This window comes from Astatotilapia calliptera, chromosome 3, assembly GCF_964374335.1.
Source record: "Astatotilapia calliptera chromosome 3, fAstCal68.1, whole genome shotgun sequence".
Classification (NCBI taxonomy): Eukaryota; Metazoa; Chordata; class Actinopteri; order Cichliformes; family Cichlidae; genus Astatotilapia; species Astatotilapia calliptera.
The window spans coordinates 84,636,553-84,660,331 of NC_137424.1; the positions used below are offsets into that span (position 1 = coordinate 84,636,553).

The 23,779-nt window shown below is 44.0% G+C and overlaps 1 protein-coding gene across 1 annotated transcript in view; it reads right to left on the reverse strand.

Annotated features, from left to right (window-relative positions):
- The window catches only part of LOC113029743 (NACHT, LRR and PYD domains-containing protein 12-like), a 36,568-nt gene extending 13,717 nt beyond the window's left edge, over positions 1-22,851 (reverse strand). Inside the window, exons 1-11 of the mRNA XM_080299519.1 lie at positions 22,491-22,851; positions 22,305-22,406; positions 22,076-22,204; positions 21,560-21,682; positions 21,327-21,455; positions 21,107-21,217; positions 9,169-9,287; positions 7,163-9,068; positions 5,246-5,419; positions 1,006-1,179; positions 11-178 (exon numbers count right to left, since the gene is read on the reverse strand). Coding sequence (XP_080155645.1) covers positions 11-178; positions 1,006-1,179; positions 5,246-5,419; positions 7,163-9,068; positions 9,169-9,287; positions 21,107-21,217; positions 21,327-21,455; positions 21,560-21,682; positions 22,076-22,204; positions 22,305-22,406; positions 22,491-22,567 — 3,212 coding nt within the window. The 5' untranslated portion in view covers positions 22,568-22,851. The remainder of the gene's footprint in view (positions 1-10; positions 179-1,005; positions 1,180-5,245; positions 5,420-7,162; positions 9,069-9,168; positions 9,288-21,106; positions 21,218-21,326; positions 21,456-21,559; positions 21,683-22,075; positions 22,205-22,304; positions 22,407-22,490) is intronic.
- Between the last annotated feature and the right edge of the window lie 928 nt (positions 22,852-23,779).

The following is a 23,779-nucleotide window of genomic DNA, read 5'->3' on the forward strand; positions in this document are numbered from 1 at the left end:
GGTGACTGACCCCAGAATTTGAAGTCGACATTCTGGACTCTTCAGAAAACCCCACAGTGGCTTCACTCCTGAATCCTGCAGGTCGTTTCCACTCAGGTGCAGCTCCGTCAGATGGGAGGGGTTGGAGCTCAGTGCTGAGACAAAAGCGCTGATCTCTGACAGACTGCAGTTGGCCAGTCTGAATAAAGAATGAAAGATGTAAGTTTACTAGACGAAGTGAGCTTGTAATCATTCAGTGTTTCATCATCTGCTCAGAGCTGAAGGAGGTTCAGAATGTAGACCTTCTCATTAATCGGTAACACGATAGTGTTTCAGGGCCACTGAACAGAAACAACAACATCTAGGGGATTGGTCAGGCGTGGGACATTCTGAGGAAAGTTGTAAAGAAACTATCTTAACTCTTGTGATCAAGTCATACAAAATGTTATCTCCAACACCTTTTTCAGATTGTGACGTAAAGGACCCATGGCACAGCTTTGCATGCACTTGAATGTTTATCAGGTGGTTTAAGGGACCCCAGCTAGGCAGCTTTCGACTGTTTTAAAGTCTCTTTGTGCTGGTTTACATCTTTGGTAAATGGACTTGTTTTTATATAGAGCTTTTTATACTCCAGCTGAGCGCTCAAAGCATATTTATACAACTTGCCTCATTCACTGACTCATCAAAGCACTTTTTTCTATGCTTTTCCTACACAAGTGCTTTTTATCTAACATTCACACACATTCATACTCCGATGGATGCATCTTGCCCAACATTAGGTATGCAAACTGGAGCAGACGGGCATCGAACCACCACCCCTCTGATTGGTAGCTGCTCTACCTCCTGACACCTGAGCCTAGGAGCTTTGCTTTCTATTGTCAGGTTTGTGTTCACACCGAAATAGTAAGAGAAAGATCGTGTGTGTCCTCATTAGTGTAGGGTTTATGTTGGTGTGTGGGACTGTAGCCTCAGGCTTAAATTGTTAAATGTAATTATGAGAAAGTGCCGCTGTTACTCTATACTGACCTCAGGATGTTCAATCTACAGTCTGGACTCTCTAGGAAAAGACTGAGCTGCTTCATATGCAAAGCCCCCAGGTTGTTTTCACCCAGGTCCAGATGTGTCAGGTGGGAGGGGTTGGTCTTCAGAGCCGCAACCAGATCACCACAGATGGTTTCTGACAAACTGCATCCACACAATCTGAATAAAGAACAAAACATGAAGATAAATTCCTAATTCGTTCACATCTGTACTCATCAGGGAGATTCTCTCAAACATGATCAGACACACTCATCATTCTGTTGTTGTAAAACAAGGTCAAAGTCGAGATAAACTTTATTATTCCCGGGGGGCAGTTTGCCTCGCAGCCAGCAGCAAGTCACCTTCACACCACACAAACCGCCAACAACACAGAATCACGTAAAAGAATTGAAAACGTTAGTAGAACTTAAATCTATTTGTTCATCGTCACATCAGTCTGCTGCTGACATCAAGTCAAATCAAAGCTTAGATACAAACAGCAGGCAGCTCAGACACGAAACATACTCCAAACAGCTGAACACATGATCTAATATTAGAGTAATCACAATGTGTTTGTCTTCTAGAACAAAAAGCTTTGACTCAGTCTGAATAAAGAAAATAGTCTCACTAAAAATCTAATCAAATGTTTTTCCTTTAATCTCTGTTTTAAAGAAAGTCAGAGATTTGTGACTTCATCACAGTCCTGCTTCATCTCACTGCTACCTTTAACTCGGTAGATCTTGACATCTTAAGACTTCATGATCCAGTTAGTTTAACAGATAAGGTTGTAGACTGGTTTCCATTATACCCAAAGGGGAGACATTTCTAAGTTTCAACAAGTAGTTTTAGATGTAATGAAAAACACAATGAGGGTTCCTTAAGGTCTTTTGGTCAGTTACTGGTTAACTTCTATTTGTTTCTGCTTATTGCTAGTTGTTAAAAGTAATACGATCATAAAGAATCAACATAATCTGCCACTTAAATGAAGAGGATACACAGTGATACTTGTGACTTTCCTCTAACAATCCAACTCCTTCTTAGGAAATAAGGTGCACTGATAACATTAGCTGATGGAGCTCAGGAAACAAAAACGTGTTGTCTGTCCAAAAGGTTAGAGACAGAAACTTTGTTCATATCATCCCTGTCTCTGAAACAAGTCTTTAATAATCCTATTGAAATGGTTACCAGAACTGCTTTCTGCCATGGAAAATATATCAATGCGTTTACACTGAGCAGGTAAGAGTACTGTAAAGCTCTACTTGCATGAATAACATTTTGTGTTGTTGGTTTTGTTCAATTATGTTCAGCTTCTGCTTCAGAGATATTCTCTGAAATGTTTCCCGCACTGTTGGACAAACCTTTCAGAGTTTTCTTGATAAAGCAGATATCCTGGGGAGCTCTGTATCAGAGGGAGCTGGAGGAACAAACAGATCCTGGATCAGTTTAAACTGTTAAAGGCTGCTCCTCAGGAGCTCGACCGCTCTACACTCTCAACACTGAACATCCAGAGGTGGTCATTTAAGTGCTGAGGGCCAAACTGCTCCAGTAACAGACTCTCAGTGTTGGACTGAAACTGCAGGACAAATGCAGACTTACTGTGCTGCTGCTGTTTGTACATCAGAATTAATTAACATCATCGTTAATGTTGTTTCAGGACCATCATGAAACTGACCAATCACCTAGCTCTGATGTCATGGTTTGGCCAAAGGAAGCAGTAGGAGAAGTTGGCCTTCAGCTCTTTGTGGCAGAAACACTTTAGAGCAGAGACGCTCACAGAAGTTATTTGAGTTTTTTCCATATCTTTCATTTCCAGTTTGTTCGGGTTCAGACAGAATTATTCACTTAGATTTAGGTTAGTTGTAGTCATGACGACACATTTCTTACATGTCAGTACTACTGAGGGTGGCTTGTCCATCTGTGCACACACAGTACTACCAAACTCCACTCTAAACACTTTGTAGGAATCATCAGTACTGTTTCTCAGGTTAGCTTCAGGTTAGCCATGTAGCATTTCTCCAGTCTTTTTTGTCGACTCTACACATTAAAGGAGGAACAGCTGTTAACCTTATCTTTACCTGCGTCACTCTCATCGCATTATTCTCATCCTGTGTGACTGGATTAATCTGATTTGGACTAACAACACAGACTTTACCATGAAGATCCTCAGTGTGGATCAGTATAATATCAGCCTGAGTCCTGCAGTTTAGTGTCAGCACAACTTTCACATCATGCCAAAAGATGGCGCCGGTGTGTATGGCACGCCATCCTCGTCTGCGCCTTGGCTTAGTACTCCTTACTGTTTTGCTTTTGGTTTTATGCTCACTAGGTGGCTGTGCACTAATAACTTACGACAGACATATGCTTTTGAATCTCCGATTCTCTTACTCCCATCGCCCGGATCCATGTTGGACCCTGGGTGATGCCACCCCTCTATGGCCAGACTCCCTCACCAGTATGTACTGCCTACCTCACTCCAACCTGCACAGGAAACGTTACAGGAAACGGGGTAAAAGGAGTGGTTTTCGCGTCTGTTTTAAGGCCTACCTCAAAGCCAAGGTTACGGATTATCCATATGCAAGCCGGGATATTCTACGCTTTATCCCCTCCTGCAGAGGCCGCCCTGATGCTAAACTGCTGAGCCACCGCTGGATCTGCCCCGCTGGTTTTCAAACCTACCCAGCCCTTCCAGTGGCTTGCCTCCCTGTTCGGTCCTGGATAACATCCTCCGGTCGTGGCATCCATCACAACAACCTCTGCGTCACACGGATGGCTTTATTTAATGTCAGGTGGCTGGCGAACAAGGCTTTTCTTTTAAATGACTTTTTCCTCGCCGCGGGACTGGACGTTTTACTCCTGACGGAGACGTGGACTTGTCCCGGTGAGTTCATCCCCTTCTCTGAGCTTCTCCCTGCAGACTGTGTCTTTTGTAGCTCGCCGAGGCTCACTGGCAGAGGTGGTGGCTTAGCTTCGGTTTTTAAAAACAAAGTTTGGCTGCTACCCTCCCTACCTACCCTAGCTTTGAAGCACAGCTACTGGAGACGACTGACTCTTTGACTACTCGGTGTGTTGTGGTCTATCGTCCGCCTAAATACAACAAGACTTTCATCTCTGAACTCGCTGACATTTTAGGATCTGTTCTTTTTCAATATGGCTGTGTTCTTATTACTGGTGATTTTAATATACATGTCTGCTGTAAGAACGACCCATTATCTAAAGATTTTCTTGCATTAACTGAATCTTTTAACCTCATTCAGTGGGTTAATGAACCAACCCAAGGCCAGGGTATGATGCTAAAGGCCATACCCTTGACCTGGTCTTCTCATATGGCTTGGACATTTGCATCAAGGATATAAACAATGCTGGGTTCTCTGACCACTCCCCGGTCATCTTTGATGTTGACTTAGGTAATACTGAACTTGAGGCCCTCCTTCGCCCTATGCGTACAGGTAATGCTGAAACACCTCACCACAGCAGCTGTGTGGGTCGTCTCTGTAGCAGCCAGATCAGCTTCTGATACATGAACATCATCACAGCTCCTAACTTCACCTTTATTAGCTTTGACATTCATGTCTTTCTTTTCTCTCTGTTTCCACACAAGCTCAAAGTCTCTGCAGCCTGTTTTTATCTGCTATCATCAGCTCTTCATCATCCTCATTCACATCCCTCACACACTCTATAGCAGGGGTCCCCAATCCCAGTCCACGAGGGCCGGTGTCCCTGCAGGTTTTAAATGTGTCCTTGATCCATCACGGCTGATTTAAATGGATAAATGACCTTCTCAACATGTCTTGAAGTTCTTCAGAGGCCTGGTAATGAGCTAATCATGTGATTCAGGTGTGTTGACCCAGGGTGAGATCTAAAACCTGCAGGGACACCGGCCCTCATGGACTGGGATTGAGGACCCCTGGTCTACAGCCTCATCAGTGCTGACTTCATCTTCACTGACTGATGGAGCACAACATGAACCTGTGGAGGCTGAAACACTGTCCTGTCAAACATCTCCCCGTCACCACTCCACTTCTGTCAGCCTTTAAATGAACCCTGCTCAAGTCTGTCACTTGTATTTGGAGCCAAAAGGAAAAACTGTTGTTCAGTCGTTTGGAAAGACACAACATTTCTGAAAGCACTCAAACTTCTTCACATTTGTCTCCAGACACATCCTGAACATTTAGGAACTAAAGAAAGTTTCAAACATCAAAGACCTGAAATATAGAAAAACAACAACAGCTGCAGTCAGTGAACTCACCTCAGAGCCTCCAGTCGACAGTTTGGACTCTCCAGTCCAGCACACAGAAGCTTCATCCATGAATCCTGCAGGTTGTTCTCGCTCATGTCCAGCTCTGTCAGATGGGAGGGGTTGGACTTCAGAGCTGAGGCCACAACTTCACAGTGAGTCTCTGAGAGTCCACACTGAGTCAGTCTGTGATGATAGAAAATATAAAATGTGTTATTATAAAAGCAGCAAATCTGCATTATAAACACAGACTGAATGTACATGAAGACAAAACAGAGTGAGGTCATAATCTGATGAACATCTGCTCTTCACATCTGTGCTTCAGCTCCTCTTACTGTGTTTGACATGACACAGTGATTGAGTCTCTCTCAGACCTGCAGACTTTGAATGAGAATCTTTGTTTGGCTTTAATCTGCAGATGAAGGAGGAAGATGGTGTCACATTTAGGCTTCCATAATGTCCACAGTCTGTCACTGAGATCTGATCCAGAGTCAGAGTGAAGACACACATTTGGACTGTTTCCTGTTTTGAACATTTGAATGAGTTGAGCTCAGTGAAGAGTTCCAGCTGGAAAGATGATCTCTGTTTGCTACCTGCTGTCAGGTACGACTGTTCACGTCCACACGCAGGAAAAACCTGCTGACTGTTACCAAACGGAGCAGAAATCTCATCACTGGACAATAATGATGGACTCAGAGCTGCTGATATCAGAGCTGATTTCACTTATATGTTGTTATAACCTGACATGGATCAGTTCGTCTTTGATTGGTCTGTGAAGGTCACTGTTTCCATTGGACCTGAGTGACGTACAAAGACAGAGAGGGAGAGAGAGGAGAGAGAGGATGGAGACAGCAAAGAGAGAGCAACAGAAACAGGTGACCAAGGTCAGCAACCAATCAGAGAGCTTCTGTTTGACCCAGTCACTGATGATGACTGCACATAACCAAGCAGTGTGTTACTCTGATATCAAACATGGATCCTGCTCTTATAATAATGATGATCAGATGATGTTATTGTGTTATTTTGTAGCTGAATACGATGTTTGTGTGATTATCAGTGAAAGAAGCAGTGAGGAGGATGGAGAGAGAGAGGACAGAGGCTGAAGTTAGAAACACTAAAAGGATTTTTCATGGATTTCATGGATGGTTTGATTTCCAGCAGGACACTTACACATGTCAGTGGACGTCCTAAAGAACATGTTCACTGATATGAAACGTGTCATTGAACAGGATCAATATCAGTGGAAACAGGGACGACATTTCAGCAGCAACAACTAAACACTGAACAATGAGCTCTGTGATTAATGAGGACATGAAGTCAGACATTAGGAGCAGCAGCAGGAATGAGAGTGAATCCATGAGCTGCTGTCACATCAGCGTTAGCTCACACATCTGACACATGTTCTGATGTCTGCAGAGTCTTCTCACTCAGTTTGTCCCACTGTGGGCAGAGCACAGCTGGTTCACCTCTGAGCCCCACTCTGAACCACAGCACTGTCACTCATCAGGACATCACACTGAACCAGAGTCTTCCTCAGCACCTTCATCCTCACTCCCCATGTTTGTGCCACTAAGCTCTGTGTCTGTAGTTCTGTCTGTTCTGTCTGTAACATCAGAGTTCACTACAAAGAAGCTCTCCACAGATTCTTATTTCTGTCTAACAGCAGCGTCTGAATGACCAACAGCAGCAGATTAAAATACTGCCCCCTAATGACACCACACAGGTACTACATGTAGATGTGAGTCTACAACACACAGCGTACGACTACCAAAGCAGCATCATGCTGAGTGCACACACACATTTCTGATCAACACAAAATATTATTTTATCTGAGAAACTACTGAGAGTCGTTTAGTGCTGTGTGTATCTGAAGAACTAAACTACTGATCAACACTGATCAATGATGTTAATGATCACATCTGGACTCACCGAGCCTTTCTGCAGTTCCTCACAGCTGGAATCAGTCTCAGTCGTCCCCCTGTTGATGTGTTGTACTTCTGCAGGTCCAACTCATCCAGAACCTCCTCTGACATCTGCAGCATGAAGGCCAGAGCTGAGCAGTGGATCTCAGAGAGTTTCTCTGATCTGTTCTCTGACTTCAGGAACTCTTGGATCTCCTGATGTACTGAGAGGTGGTTCATCTCCATCAGACAGTGGAAGATGTTGATGTTTCTGTCAGGAGAGATTTCATCATCATCATCATCAACATCATCTTCACTGTTCATCTCCTTCAGGTTGTTGACGACTCTCTGGATGGTTTCTGGACTGATCTCTGTCTGACCCAGCAGACCTGCTAAGAGTCTCTGGTTGGACTCCAGACAGAGGCCATGAAGGAAGCGGACAAACAGGTCCAGATGGCCGTTTTCACTCTGGAGGGACTTTTCCATGGCTTGTGTAAGGAAATCATCCAGAGGTGACTCATTCCTATCTATCCTGAGAAGGTCCACCACCACCTTTGTTGTTGTGTTGGTGAAACAGTTGAGCATGTCATTATCATCATCATACTCCTCCTCATACCAGTCTCTCCCCAGGAAGTCCTTCACCACCTTTGTTGTTGTGTTGGTGAAACAGTGGAACATGTAGACAGCAGCCAGAAACTCCTGGATGCTCAGATGAACAAAGCAGTAGACTGGTTTCTGGAAGATCACACACTCTCTTTTGAAGATCTCTGTACAAACTCCTGAGTACACCGAGGCCTCTGTCACATCCAGACCACACTGCTCCAGGTCTTCTTGGTAGAACATGATGTTTCCTTTCTCCAGATGTTCAAACGCCAGCCTCCCCAGCTTCAGAAGAACTTCCCTGTTAGCCTCCGTCAGCTCCTGTGGACTCGTCTCATGTCCCTCATGGTACTTGTTCTTCTTCCTCTTTGTCTGAACCAGCAGGAAGTGTGAGTACATGTCAGTCAGGGTCTTGGGCAGCTCTCCTCTCTGCTCTGTAGTCAACATGTGCTCCAGAACTGTAGCAGTGATCCAGCAGAAGACTGGGATTCTACACATGATGTGGAGGCTCCTGGATGTCTTCATGTGGGAGATGATTCTGCTGGACAGCTCTTCATCACTGAATCTCCTCCTGAAGTACTCCTCCTTCTGGGCGTCAGTGAAGCCTCGTACTTCTGTTAGCCTGTCAACACATGTAGGAGGGATCTGATTGGCTGCTGCGGGTCGGGAAGTTATCCAGACGAGAGCCGAGGGAAGCAGATTCCCCTGGATGAGGTTTGTCAGCAGCTGGCTGACTGATGACTTCTGTGTGACATCAGACAGCAGCTTCCTGTTGGTGAAATCCAATGAAAGTCTGCTTTCATCCAGGCCGTCAAAGATGAACAAAAGCTGAGAGACAGCCAGCTTCTCTGCTGAGACCTTCTGTAATGTTGGATGGAAAACATGGAGCAGCTCCAGAAGACTGTACTGCTCCTCTCTGATCAGGTTCAGCTCCCTGAATGAAAGCAGAACCACCACACTGACATGTTGGTTCTCCAAGCCCTCTGCCCAGTCCAGAGTGAACTTCTGCACTGAGAAGGTTTTTCCAACACCAGCCACGCCGTTGGTCAGAACCACTCTGATGGGTCTCTGTTGGTCAGGTAAGGCTTTAAAGATGTCCTGGCACCTGATTGGAGCGTCATGGAGGGCGTCCATCTTGGAAGCTGTCTCCAGCTGCCTCACCTCATGTTGGGTATGAACCTCTTCACTCTGTCCCTCTGTGATGTAGAGCTCAGTGTAGATGGTGTTGAGGAGGGTTCTACTTCCTGTTTCATCACTTCCTTCAGTCACACGTTCACATCTCCTCCTCAGACTGATCTTATGTTCATCTAAAACCTCCTGCAGACCAACATCTGCTGAAAGAAAGAAAAACAGAAAGAAAACTCTTCAATGTCTGAACAACAAGAAGTCCAGTTTCAGAAATGAGTCCATCAGCAGACAGATGTTCAGTCTTACTTTGTACACAGCTGCTCTGACTGGCTGTCTGCAGTCCAGCTCTGGATCTTTCTCCACACTGGGGACAGGACCAGTCTCCTGATGAAGCAGACTGGTCCCAGTATGAGCAGATGCAGTGTCTGCAGAACCAGAAACATATCCAAGGTGAGCAGGTTCCCCTCCAGCATAAACTCTAAGCAGCTAAAACATGTATGAATGTAAACAGTGTCCCAGCTGTCAGCCACATTACAGATGTGGTTTCTGACAGCTGCCCCAGCTGCAGGATCAAACACACACAGGTCCAAACATCTTTGTCTTTGCTGCTTTGTTCTGATTGAACACAACATGTAGTTCTTGTCCCAGCTGAGCATTAGTTATGTAGCCTTTAGGAGCCGGCACAGGGAGAGGAGAAGTTATTACCATCAACCCACTGCTGACTCAGAGGGTCATGCAGTGGGCCAACCATGTGTCCACTTTTATGTTAATCATTTAATTCATTAGTATATTTGTTATTTTCAGTGACTATGACGACTCCAAATTATTTTGGAAACATGACTAATTTCTGTAATCTATTACTTTGTGACAGGGACTGTACAGAAGGACAGAAACATGGAGCAACATCACAGGTGGAACTATTGCTGTCAGGTCAGGTGCTCCCCAGTTGCTTTGGGGACTTTTGCCCACTGCTGAGATGGAAGACAAACCGAGTGCACGGTGTCTTCATCGCTCCTGAACTTGACCAGCATTTGATTTCATCTTTGTTATTGTGGCAACATTGCTGGGGCCCGTAACATAATATCAAAGCACACAAGGAAGGAGGAGAGGTAGGAAAGATTAAGGAAAGGATGCAATCAAAGGGAACACTAACAAATCAGCTTCTGTACCATCTCTGGGTTCTCCTGGGGACCAGTCAGACCCTTTTTATAGATTTATTTATTATTCACGTGTGTGATTCTTCTATTTTCATTATCTTTGTCACATCTGTATTTTCAGACTTCCTCTCACTGCCTATATAAACATGGACCCTCCCACGACCCCCCTCCTAACAACACAAACCAAAGGAATAAATGACTTTCATAGAGCGTTATATAACTGTGTGTATGTTTATCTTTATTCATGCAGACCTGCTCTGATTATTCTCTTCATTCTCCAATGGACAAAAAGGTCTGTGCCAGACTTTGTAAAGCTGGAGAAATATTCACACATTAATTTAATCCCATAATGTAAAACTCATTAAACATGACTCTGACACCAGTCCCAGTAAAGGGGACGATGCACAAGCTCATGTTGACCAGGACAAGTTTTCCTCTGAGTTTAACTAATCAGACTTTTCTCTAAATATTTCACAGCATCTCCTAAGTTCAGTCTCAGGAGTGAAGCTTCACCACAATCATGCTCACAGCTCCGGTCTCTGCTGATCAAACTACAACACTTATATTAGAACTACACACTTCTAAATGTTGTCAAAGGAGCTTGCAAAGAAAAGCGTCTGGACTTCTTTAAGTTGCTTGAAGACGTTTCACCTCTCATCCGAGAAGCTTCTTCAGTTCTAAGGTCAAATGGTGGAGAGTCCCAGATATAAACCTAGTGGGAGTTTCCCCCCACAGAGGGACAAAAGGACCCCCTGATGATCCTCTAATCGCCTGAGCCAAGGTGTGAAACTGGGTGTGGGTCCCAATCAGCCAGAGTTTCGGGTGTGTTCATTGTGAAACCTGGCCCCACCTTATCATGTGAATTCCTGAGGTCAGATGGCCCAGGATGTGAGTGGGCGTTAAGGCGTCTGGGAAGGATCTCAAAACTGGATTATAGATGGCAGAGAGTTGGTGTCGTTGGCTCTTTCAAAGGAAGAGTACCCAGCCACTGGTACAGATATGTGGACGACACCTGGGTCAAAATCAAGACACAAGAAGTGGAATCCTTCACTGCGCACATTAACGCTGTGGATAAAAACATCAAGTTCACCAGGGAAGACACAAAGGACGACTGTTTGCCTTTCCTGGACTGCGCTGTGCACATTGAAGAGAACGGCAACCTCAACATCGAAGTTTACCGGAAGCCCACACACACGGACCAGTACCTCCTCTTTGACTCCTATCACCCTCTGGAGCACAAACTTGGAGTAATCAGGACCCTACACCACCGGGCAGAACATGTTCCCTCTAAGCCTGAAGGGAAAAAGAAGGAACACACACATGTAAAGGAAGCACTCAAAACGTGCGGCTATCCTAAATGGGCGTTCTTAAAGTCAGCAAAGAGGCACAGAAAAGAAGACCAGACACCAGCGAGGGAGGATAAGAAGGACAGACGCAACAACATTGTCATCCCCTATGTAGCCGGCGTATCAGAGAAACTCAGGAGAGTTTTCTCCAAGCATGACATCCCGGTGCATTTCAGACCCAGCAACACGCTCAGACAGAAACTGGTTCACCCGAAAGACAAAACGCCAAAACACAAACTTAACAATGTGGTGTATGCTGTACAGTGCAGCGAGGAATGCTGTCACAAAATAAACGGTTTATTTTTTCATCGTTTTGATGGTCACAAGTTCTCGCTTCCTCTCATATTTGAAATAACCACTACAGGCAGGCAGGCGTAGTCATTAGCAACAACAATGGTAAATCCATCCGTTTGTTTATTTTCTACATAAACCTTTCACAATAAAGCTCAAGATTAGGGATGGGTACCGGTTCTGACATAAACGGTAGTAACCAGACCGAAAAGCAGCGCACATTTCGGTGCTTTATTTCGGTGCTTCTTTTTCCTGAGCTGTGATACACTTCTAGCCAATCATTTTACGTTTCCCAGGATAGTAGGCGGGGCCAGGTACGTACGTTCTTTTAGAGCAGAGCAACAGATTAAAAATGCCCAAGGCGAAGCGGTCAAAAGTCTGGCTGTACTTCACAGCAAAAGATGCAAACTCAGCAGCAACAAGTGCTTTAAGCTGATACTGTGATACTGTCAAAGGAGGTAACACCTCGAATCTGATGAAACACCTGGCGACGCATAGCGTTTTGTGAAAAGCCGAGAAATGCGCCGTATTTGATAGCTTGCTGCGAGACCTCACACCGAGCGCATCTACTGTGCGTGGGTTGCCTGTTATGCAACATCCCCCAGAAACCCGAAGAGGAGAGTCCTGGCCCCTAGCCCTGCCAGTGTAGCAGAAATGATGAGGATGATGATGCAGCAGCAGCCGTTCTTCTCTGTAGCTTCATGTTGTTCGAGTGTAATTTACGTTGAGCTACATGTGGCTGTCTTCTTGTTTGATGGCAGATGCTCCCTTCACCCTGGCCAAAAAGGCTAAAATGACCAAAGAAAAAGTGGAAAACAGCTGAACATGAGAGGTTTTTGGACAAAGTTGGTGTTTTTTCCATTGTTTAAGCACTGCTTCCAGCCAAGAGTGATACCATATATGCCCCATAGCTGCAGAAAAGGCTAACATTGTTATCTTTTTACAAAAAACAGCTGAACATGAGAGGTTTTTAGACCAATTTTGTGTTCTCCATTCGTTAAGCACCGGTTTGAGCACCGTTTAAGCACCGGCACCGTTTCAAAAGTACCGATTTGGCACCGGTATCGGATAAAACCTAAACGATACCCATCCCTACTCAAGATCCTGTTGAGACTTTTCAAAATAAACTGACAAATGACAAACAGAAGGACCAGTCCAAATAAATCAAGGACCTTACTCCTAAACGAGGGGCTAGCTCTGTAGCACGGACGTGGTTTGGTTAGGAGAAGTCTGACATGGACCAGAAAACTGTACGATGCAAATTATGGAACAAACCACAGACTCAAAGACAACAAACCTCGGCTACCACCTACACAAGAATCACAGAGTGATCACAGAGGCAGAGTGTGGAGAGAATTTACGGATGAGGAGCAAAGAACAAACCTCAGATTCAAACCTTAGAAAGGCTTTTCCCCGCACCACGCCGTGTGATAAATACAAAGAAAACGTTCCTCGTGTATAAAAATGTATCGTTTCATGCATCAGCCAAAACACTCGACTCCAGGTACACAACACCCAGCTGGAAACACTTCACACAAGTCGATTTGCCTGAGATTCACAGAATTTACAGAAAATGTTTGTGATGTCCAGGGCTCGCAAAACCGCCTGCCCGACGTCCCGGGGCTAGCGATTTCTCGAGTTGGGCCACCAAAATCCATCTCAGCCCTGCCCGTCGGGTATCGAATGCCAGGACTGCCATAATGAATTAATTAAATACACCATTAAATAATTAAATGTGGCAATAATTAATTAAAATTGGAATTAATTAATTAAATAAATAGTTATGGCACATGTAATTAATTAATTATTGACACATTTAATTAATTATTTAATGATATATTTATTTATTTCATTTTGGCAGTCCTGACGCCTGGCTCTCATCATGAAATAATTTTATCTGTCAGCCTCACCCATCAAACTCAGGGGGCGGGGTTAACGCTGCCCATGCAGCTTCTCTAACATTTGATTGGTTGCCGTGCAAAGTAAGTCAAAACAGGTCGATCCTAGATAATCGATTGCTTGTGTAGACTTGGGGCAGCCAGTTATCCCAGAATGCAGATCAAATCACAAGCAGCAATGGTGGTGGTGTAGTTTTTCTGTCACCAGCTACACTTTTAACAGTGTTTTAGCCGCGAATGTCGCGCCGTATGTCTGGTCAGGTTGTCAACATAGAACATGTTTGCAAAAGTGCTCAGATGTTTTCAGAGATTTCACTAGCTCTGCTAACAGTTAGCATGCAGAGTGCACCGAGGGGGTACATTAACCGGTTTGTTTACATATTCCACTCTCCGTGTTCCACATGTTGCATTCGCAGATTCTCATTTTCACCGAACAATCGTCTCTTTCCGCCTGGTCTTGTGTCTCTGTGCTTCTGTAACATAAAGAACGAGCTGACATTTTTCTCACGAAACCAGCGATCAGCTCAGCAGACCCTCAGTTTACCTGCATGCATCCTCCTCCTCATCTGTCAGCTGTTTAACACCTGCTGCTAATTCAAGAAACACGCCTAGTTACCTGGTGATAGTCACAGTTTAACTGGGCAGCCGGTGCTCGATATAAAGCAATGTCAGCGCATTTTTCTGCACAAGATAAGTAAATCTAGTGTTTTCCCCGAGCGCAGAGCTGCTGGAGCTCGTTTCCTTACAGAGCACTTTATAGGCGAACAGCTTTATCAGCGGCTGATGTCCAATCACCGGCACACAGCTTTCAAACCTCAGCTGAGTTTTAGCTCTCAGTGGTTAAACGCTGGACTTCATTCACTCAGGTTCTGTCTGTCGGGTCACGTTTACTTCGCTGTTTTATTTACAACTTTCATTCCACTTTGATCTGCGACAAACTGACGGTTCATCTCTGCTACAGTGTTGTTAGACTGCTATGTGTTTGTGTTTTTTATGCTGTATATTTTCACGTCTCTGGAATAGTTGGCAGTTAGATAGTCAGCTGGGAAACTTTGTGTTAACTCATGGAGCTGAGGATATCGTGGACATGCTGACCTCGCTCCGTGGTGTACACAGGTCACGCTGATTACTGAACAAAAACCCAAAGATCAGATGTTAAACAGATTTATTTGCTCTCTCTCCTCCTTAAACATGTTTTTAATGTTAGTTATAATTCAGACTGAAACACGTAGGACACATAAGAACATCAGGAAATAAAACATCGATAAATATAACCTCAGTAAAAGAAGTCAGCGGGGGTTACTACAGCTGTGTACCGGGGCCTGCGCTTTGTCGGTGGGATTGCTTGCGAGGCGAGCGGGTCTATCCCACGCTTTGCCGTGAGACTGGGCAGACATCTCCGAAATCATCGAAACACTTTTGCAAAGAGGCTGTATCTTGACAAACCGACCAGACACATGAAGATTAAACCGCTACATTCTCGGCTAAAAAAAACTATTAAAACGGTATTTGGTAACACACAAACAGGGTTTTTCAAAGCTCAGTTCTGTTAGCTTCCACATGCCGGTTGTTGTGTGCTAGAAACAATGGCCACCAGGCCAAAGCAATGGTTTTGACTCGATCAGCGTTAACCCCGCCCCCTGAGTTTGATGGGTGAGGCTGACAGATAAAATTATTTCATGATGAGAGCCAGGCGCCAGGACTGCCAAAATGAAATAAATAAATATATCATTAAATAATTAATTACATGTGTCATAACTATTTATTTAATTAATTAATTCCAATTTTAATTAATTATTGCCACATTAAATTAATTATTTAATGGTGTCACTATCAAAGGACCCTGGATCTATATCGGACAACCATCCATCTAAAAGCAGCGAAGTAAGGTCTGAAAATCTGTTGAAAAGTGAAAGGCCACAGGGAAAGCTAAAGGCTAGGCCTGAAACTCTGATTGTGGGTGACTCTGCTGTAAAGGATGTACAAAGGATGTGCGGTAAGAACACTAAAGTCCTCTGCTTTCCTAACGATATGGTCAACAACCTGAAGGAGAGAATTCTTCAAATTGCAGATGAATATCCAACTGTGACAAACATTGTTCTGCATACAGGGTCAAACGATGTGTCCAAACAACAGTCGGAGGTTCTGAAACGGGACTTTACTGGATTACTAAATACTGTAAACTCTCTGAATGCAGCTGTATTCATCAGTGGACCTGTACCGCCGGTCAGAGGAGGAGACGAGAGATTCAGCAGGTTGTTTACACTGAATAAATGGCTTATATCAGCATGTGCTGACCACTCGGTGCATTTTATCAACAACTTTAATATTTTTTGGGAACGCAGGCATCTGTTCAAAGCAAATGGATTTAATTTTAACAAGTCAGGGGTGAAACTGTTCACCTCCAACTTGTTTTATTCCATACGTCATCCATCTGTGCTTGGTGCCAAGGCTGAGATAAACGAGGAGTTATCTCATAAAGAGGAACAAACAGTACTCCAAGAACAGACAAAGCCCAGCAGAAACCTTGAGGAGGAGCTCCATCTGCCCCCACCCGGGAAGAGCCTCAGAAAGGAGAGACATCCATGGCATCTGAGGAAGAGCCTCAGAAAGGAGAGACATCTGAGGCAAGAAGAGGGGTCCCTATTTGCCTCCAACTCTCTCAACAACACCAACGACCAGGACCAGGGACCACGACCTTCCCCAGTCCCCAAACCCCTGACAGGCCATCACCCTCCTCCCCCTCCCTTTCTCCCTCCTCCCCACACCTGAAATTCACTGAGGAGATGATGGAGCGGGTCAATGCTGGGCTCAGATCCACCCCCCGGCCCAATCCCTTTTTGTCCCCCATAAACCCCCCACCAGAGCGGCCAAAGGTTCGCCATCGAGCCCCACCCTCAACAGAGCAATCGAAGTCACATTGCCCAGCCTCGCCCCCCTTAGTTCCTCTTCATGCCCTGTCTCCACAGTCTGATGTGTGATGTGTGGAGGGTCCGGGCTGCGAGGATTATGGCAGTGGTGACTTTTCCCAGGAGAAGCTGGGACCCTGTTTACTAGAAGGTTTTAAAATTTCTGTACTTTTAGGTGACAGGAGACATGTGGCCTGGTCAAAACACAGAGAGCTGCACTCTAAAAGATCTTTAAACATAGTAAACATACCTTGTGTGCCACAGACTGCTCCCAAACACGAGGGGACAAGTAATACCTCTAAAACACTTAAGTTGGCTTTATTAAACGTTAGATCTTTAGCTGGGAAAACATTTTTAATTAATGATTTAATCACTGAGCACAGCCTTGATTTTATGTTTTTAACTGAAACTTGGTTGGACCAAAGTAACAGTGGAGCTGTTCTCATCGAGACGACCCCTCCTAACTACAGTTTTATCAGTGAGGTCAGGGCGAGCAGGAGAGGAGGAGGGGTTGCCGTCTTATTTAATGAATCATTTCAATGTAAGCAGCTATCTCCTGGAAGTTTTCAGTCTTTGGAATATGTGGCTTTACAGCTGAAGGCCCCATCCAAAGTTGTGTTTCTTAATGTTTACAGGCCTCCCAAATACTGCACAGACTTTTTTAATGACCTCAGTGAACTGCTGTCTGTGATCTGTGTTGATTTTGACTGTGTAATTATTGCTGGGGATTTTAACATCCATGTGGACAACCCTCAGGACAAAGGGACTAAAGACCTGAGTAACACTCTGGGCAACTTTGGGCTGACTCAGCATGTAACAGAGGCCACACATAATAGAGGACACACTCTTGACCTACTGATCTCCAAAGGCCTGAGCATTTCAAAGGTTACTGTGTCTGATGTGGGCCTGTCTGATCATTACTGTGTTTTCTTTGAAAGTAAAATCTCAGCCCACACAAATATATCAACAGCGGTGATCACAAAACGGTGTATAACTGAACACAGTAGTGCAATTTTTAACCAGGTCTTCCCATTAACACCTGACCTGTCCAGAGGGTCAGTCAATGAGCTCGTCAATAGCTTCAATGCTAACATGTTAAATGTAATGGACACTATTGCTCCCATTAAGGTGAAGGTTATCTCTGGAAGGAAAAAGTCTCCATGGAGAAACTCCACACTGGTGAAAAATGAAAAAAGAGAGTGTAGGAAAGCTGAGCGCAGATGGAGAAAAACAAACCTCCAGGTTCATTATGACATTTATAAAGAGAAACTTCACAATTATAATTTACAACTGAGGAGTGCAAGAAGGTCCTACTTCTCTGACATCATCACTAAAAACAGCCATAATGCTCGGGTCTTATTTTCTACAGTTGACAGGCTAACAAACCCTCCTGTGTCAGTGGCAGCTGAACTTCATTCGACCATGGCCTGCAATGACTTTGCCAAATTCTTCACAGAAAAAATCCAAAAAATTAGACAAGCAATTGGTACATCAACAGCAGATCCAGGATATGTACTGTGTCCACCAAAAAACTGTTTAAACACCATGAAACAGTTTCACCCGATTAACAGCAAAGACCTGGAGGACATCTTAGGTCAACTGAACTCCTCCTCCTGCTGTTTAGATGTCCTGCCAACAAGTTTTTTCAAAAAGGTCTCAAAGACTTTAGAGTCAGACCTGTTACAGATCGTCAACTTTTCTTTATTATCAGGTGTGTTTCCAGAATCACTAAAAACTGCTGTAATCAAACCTATACTGAAAAAGGACAATCTTGACAAGACACAAATGAACAACTACAGGCCGATCTCAAATCTCCCATTTTTAAGTAAGATCATTGAAAAAGCAGTTTCTCAACAGCTCAGTTACTTCTTAAAACAGAATAATTGCTACGATGCCTTCCAGTCAGGTTTTAGACAGAACCACAGCACTGAAACCGCTCTGACCAAAGTGTTTAATGACATATGTCTGAATACAGACAGTGGAAAAATGTCAGTCCTAGTTTTACTGGATCTCAGTGCAGCATTTGATACAGTTGACCACAACATATTACTCAAACGACTGGAGAACTGGACAGGTCTTTCAGGAACTGTACTAAACTGGTTCAAAACATACGTAGAAAACAGGAAATACTTTGTATCAATAGGTAACTTCACATCTGAGCAGACAAGTATCACATGTGGAGTTCCCCAAGGTTCCATCTTGGGACCCCTTCTGTTTAACATCTACATGCTCCCACTGGCACAGATTATAAAGAACAACAAAATAAACTATCACAGCTATGCAGATGACACACAAATATATATCACAATGTCACCAGGAGACCGAGGCCCTGTACAGGCTCTTGGTAAATGCATTGAGGAAATCAATGACTGGTTGTGCCACAATTTTCTCCAGCTAAACAAAAACAAAACTGAGGTAATAGTCTTTGGCGCCAAAGAAAAACGATTACAGGTCACCAGAGAACTTCAATCTATACATCTAAAAACCACAAACCAGGCGAGAAATTTGGGTGTAGTGATGGATGCAGACCTAAACTTAGAAAAACACATTAAGACAATAACAAAGTCAGCTTACTATCACCTCAAGAATATATCAAGGATAAAAGATCTGATGTCTCAACAGGACCTGGAAAAACTAGTCCATGCATTCATCTTTAGTAGGCTTGATTACTGTAACAGCATCTTTACAGGTCTACCTAAAAAATCAGTCAGACAACTACAGCTCATTCAGAACTCTGCTGCTCGAGTCCTCACTAAGACCAAAAAAGTGGACCACATCAGTCCAGCTCTGAGGTCCTTACACTGGCTGCCTGTCCGTCAGAGGATAGACTTTAAAGTTCTGATGCTGGTCTATAAAGCTCTGAATGGTTTAGGACCAAAATACATCAATGACCTCCTGACCCAGTATGAACCTTCCAGATCCCTCAGGTCATCTGGATCCGGTCTTTTATCAGTTCCCAGAGTCAGAACCAGACACGGAGAAGCTGCATTCAGCTTTTATGCTCCTGTCAATGGAAAATAGTATTTAGTAGTCAGTATAATCTTTTAGTGATATAAGTTTGCTTATGGTAGGATGCTGTTTGTAGTTATTTGTATTAGGAAATGTTTAACCAATCAATTGTGTAGTGACAGGATGTGTGATTTTAGCAGGCTTGGTTCACCCCCACATCCTGGGAGCATGGGAGAGGTCGTACCTTGTTTTATTGTTTTAACGTAGCTATGTCTGTTTTAGTCTAAGTGCTTTAACTGCTGGACTTCCTCACCGTGCCATCTAGGGTGGGGGAGACTACCCTCTTTATGACCAAGGATGTACCTTTTGTGCTTTCATGTTATATGACCCTTTGATCAACACACGCACACACACACACACACCTACTGAAGTATAAATAAAGATTGGGGCAGTTTCTTAGTGCGAGTCTCTGAGACTGCCCTTGCTAGCAAGAACTCTGTGTGTTTCTCTTCTCTGAGTCTTTACTGAAGAAGTGTTTTAGAATATTTTCCCTAACAGCTCCTTATATCTGGAACAAACTCCCAAAAAGCCTCAGATCAGCTGAAACACTCAGTTTATTTAAATCCAGGTTGAAGACTCACCTGTTCTCAGCTGCATTTGAATAAAGCACCAAATCCACACTTTTAAGCTTAAATTTCAAAACTTACATTTAACTACTGATTTTATCTCTGATTTTATCTGTTTTGATTTTATATACTGTTTTGATTTTATCTGTTTTGATTTTATATACTGTCGTCTGTTTGTTTGTTTGTTAATTAGTTAGTTAGTTTATTTGCTTGTTTTAATCATTGTAAATCATGCTTTTTATTTGTTCTTGTTTCTAATGTCTCTGTAAAGCACTTTGAATCACCTTGTTGTTGAATTGTGCTATACAAATAAACTTGCCTTGCCTTGGTGTATTTAATTAATTCATTATGGCAGTCCTGGCACTCCATAATCGGGCTGTCATATTAAGGAAAGATATGTCAATGCTTTTGCATTCTTTCACAAATGTAGCTGAGTAATTACGTCATCGGTGAGCCACTGTCAATATGTGACATATTGAAATCACGTTTGAATTTGCGCTTGTTTTTTGCTTTCACTTTGCAATCGCACGAACTGTGTGTAGAGAGCAGCAGCACTGATTGGTGAGTCACAGATTAATTGTGCACCAATTCCTCTGACATCGTCTTATCAATCGTTAGCTTACTATTCAAACGCGACAAGTGAAATCTCTCGCAGCAAGCTTAAACATGTGAGAGGCTGAGTGCGCAAAGAATCGCTGACCGTTATGTAAGTACGTGTGTAAAAGCAGCAGGATTTACGCTGGTATTTTAGTTCTGCAGAGCCAAACACGACAGGTCAGGGTGAAGAAGGGGCAGTTAGTTATGACAAATCAGGCAAACGATGACAGACTCTGTGGGTTCGTGGGAAAAAGGATTTCACAAACAGATTAAAAGTGTCAATAAAAGCAGTGTTAGCAGCTCTGTACTCTGGAGCTGAGGCTAAGCAGTCTGCTGAAACACAGGCACCATCATTCAGAAGCAGCTCCGAGTCCCTCTGTGACCACTAAAGTGGAGGTGTGGAGCAAGAGGAGGAGGACAGGTGGAAGACACCAAAGTGACAGCAAAGAGTTCATGTTGCTAACAGCTCACCTCTCTGCAGCAGACACAGGCTGGCCTTTAAAATCAATGAAGCGCTCTTCAGACCAGCCACTCTTACAGGACACACAGCTGGGTCCAGGTCCAGCAGGTCTCCCTTTGATCCTGTTAGAGAAAAAAATGTGTTTTTCATTTGCAGAAGCTGATGAAGACTTAGATTACCTTCATCATCCCAAACAGAGAAACAGGTTACTTTACGTTACTAACAGCTCACCTCTCTGCAGCAGACACAGGCTGGCCTTTAAAATTAATGATGTGACCATTCGACATGTCACTCTTACAGGACACACAGCTGGGTGGAGGTCCAGGTTCAGGTCCAGGTTCAGCAGGTCTCCCTTTGATCCTGTTAGAGAAAAAAATGTGTTTTTGCAGAAGCTGATGAAGACTTAGATTACCTTCATCATCCCAAACAGAGAAACAGGTTACTTTACGTTACTAACAGCTCACCTCTCTGCAGCAGACACAGGCTGGCCTTTAAAATTAATGATGTGACCATTCGACATGTCACTCTTACAGGACACACAGCTGGGTCCAGGTTCAGGTCCAGGTCCAGCAGGTCTCCCACTGATCCTGTCACAGAAGAAAAATGTGTTTTTCCATTTGGAGCCACAGAAGCTGATGAAGACTCAAAATAACTTCATCATCCCAAAGAGAAACTTGTTTAAAGGCTGCGAATGAGCAGAAGGATCATCTGAACTAGTGTTAGCAGTGCAAGAACAGAGCGCCACCCAGAGGTAAACACAGTCATCTACACTGTGCAGGGCTATTTGTTTTTAAACAGATACCTGTACCTTACATTAAATGCATCTGTGTTGTTGATGGTGCCACTGTGAGCAGCAAGAGTTTTAAATGTTTTATAGAATAAAGGAATTCCTCATTCATTAGAGACCAGGAAACATCAAACAGTTCATTTAAATCAGACACCAAAGTGACAGCAAAGAGTTCATGTTACTAACAGCTCACCTCTCTGCAGCAGACACAGGCTGGCCTTTAAAAGTAACGATGTGACCATTCGACATGTCACTCTTACAGGACACACAGCTGGGTGGAGGTCCAGGTTCAGGTCCAGGTCCAGCAGGTCTCCCTTTGATCCTGTTAGAGAAAAAAATGTGTTTTTCATTTGCAGAAGCTGATGAAGACCTTCATCATCCCAAACAGAGAAACAGGTTACTTTACGTTACTAACAGCTCACCTCTCTGCAGCAGACACAGGCTGGCCTTTAAAATTAATGATGCGACCATTCGACACGTCACTCTTACAGGACACAGAGCTGGGTGGAGGTCCAGGCTGGTCCCTGTGAATAATGATGGAGCAGTGATGTGAGTGCTGAGCTGTGACATGGAGAAGAGTCATGGACAGTTAGAGATGGTCGTCTCACCTCTGAGCTTTGGTCTGGCTCTCTCTGGCTCTCTTAGAGGGAGGGGCTCCCTCCTCTCTGTCCTCACACTGATCCATGCTGCTCAGCTCACACACACTTTCTACCTGCAGAGGAAACACAAATCATTCATGTGCACATCAGCTGATGTCCATCATGTGTGCTGTCCAAACATCAGCTGCTTCTTTCCTGCTTCATCTCAGTGTCAGCTGGATGCAGTCAGACAGCAGTGTGAGGCAGAGGAAGCTGCCATCAGCTGCTCTGCTATCAGGCCACTAGATGGAGCCGTGATATGAGCAGAACTTTGTGCCATCAGAATCTGAACAGAATAGAATTCAACTTTATTGTCATTGCACACATCACAAGTACAAGGCAACAGAATGCAGTTTGCATCCATCCAGAAGTGCTTTAGCTAGAATACAGATACAGTGGGGCAAAAAAGTATTTAGTCAGCCACCGATTGTGCAAGTTCCCCCACCTAAAATGATGACAGAGGTCAGTAATTTGCACCAGAGGTACACTTCAACTGTGAGAGACAGAATGTGAAAAAAAAATCCATGAATCCACATGGTAGGATTTGTAAAGAATTTATTGGTAAATCAGGGTGGAAAATAAGTTCCAGCTAGCTCACCCAAGCTTGCTCTCTGGCACAGCTACAAGCCACGTGAGCTCATAGCCCCTCCCGCTAGGATGTACTACCACAGTCGACTGTCGTAAAGCAGCCGCAAACCAATAGCAATTAAAAAAACTCAAAATCATTGAAGAACATTTTATAACACCCAATATAGATATATACATATATACTGAATATCACACAATATCAGATAACCAAATTAACACTGGGTTACAATGGCAGCAAAGTTTGAATGGAGCTCTCTGTCTGTGCTGATTTGTCGCCCTCTGGAGGTCAAAGCACAAACTGCATGATGTCACTGTAACCACCACAGTGACAGGAAGTGTTTTTAAATGATGAAACATGTCAGTGATGCTGATAGTGTGTTCATCACAGACGCTCAGGAATCAAAGTGAAAGCAGAGAAACTGGAATGAATCAGGTGTTGTAGAAGATGGAGAAACAGGGTGGAGAGAGGATGCTGCTCCTTCTTTGAGATCAAACATGTCGTGTTGTTCACGTGCTGTCAGCGTGACGCACAGAAACCATGGAAACAAAGTGTGAGTGAAATCAGTCCAAAGTAACAGAGTGAAGAGCAGCAGATGAAGCACAGAGGACACAAAAGGAAGGAAAGAAGGAGACAAGGTCCATCTGTGTCCTTTCAAACAAGCTTCAACGTC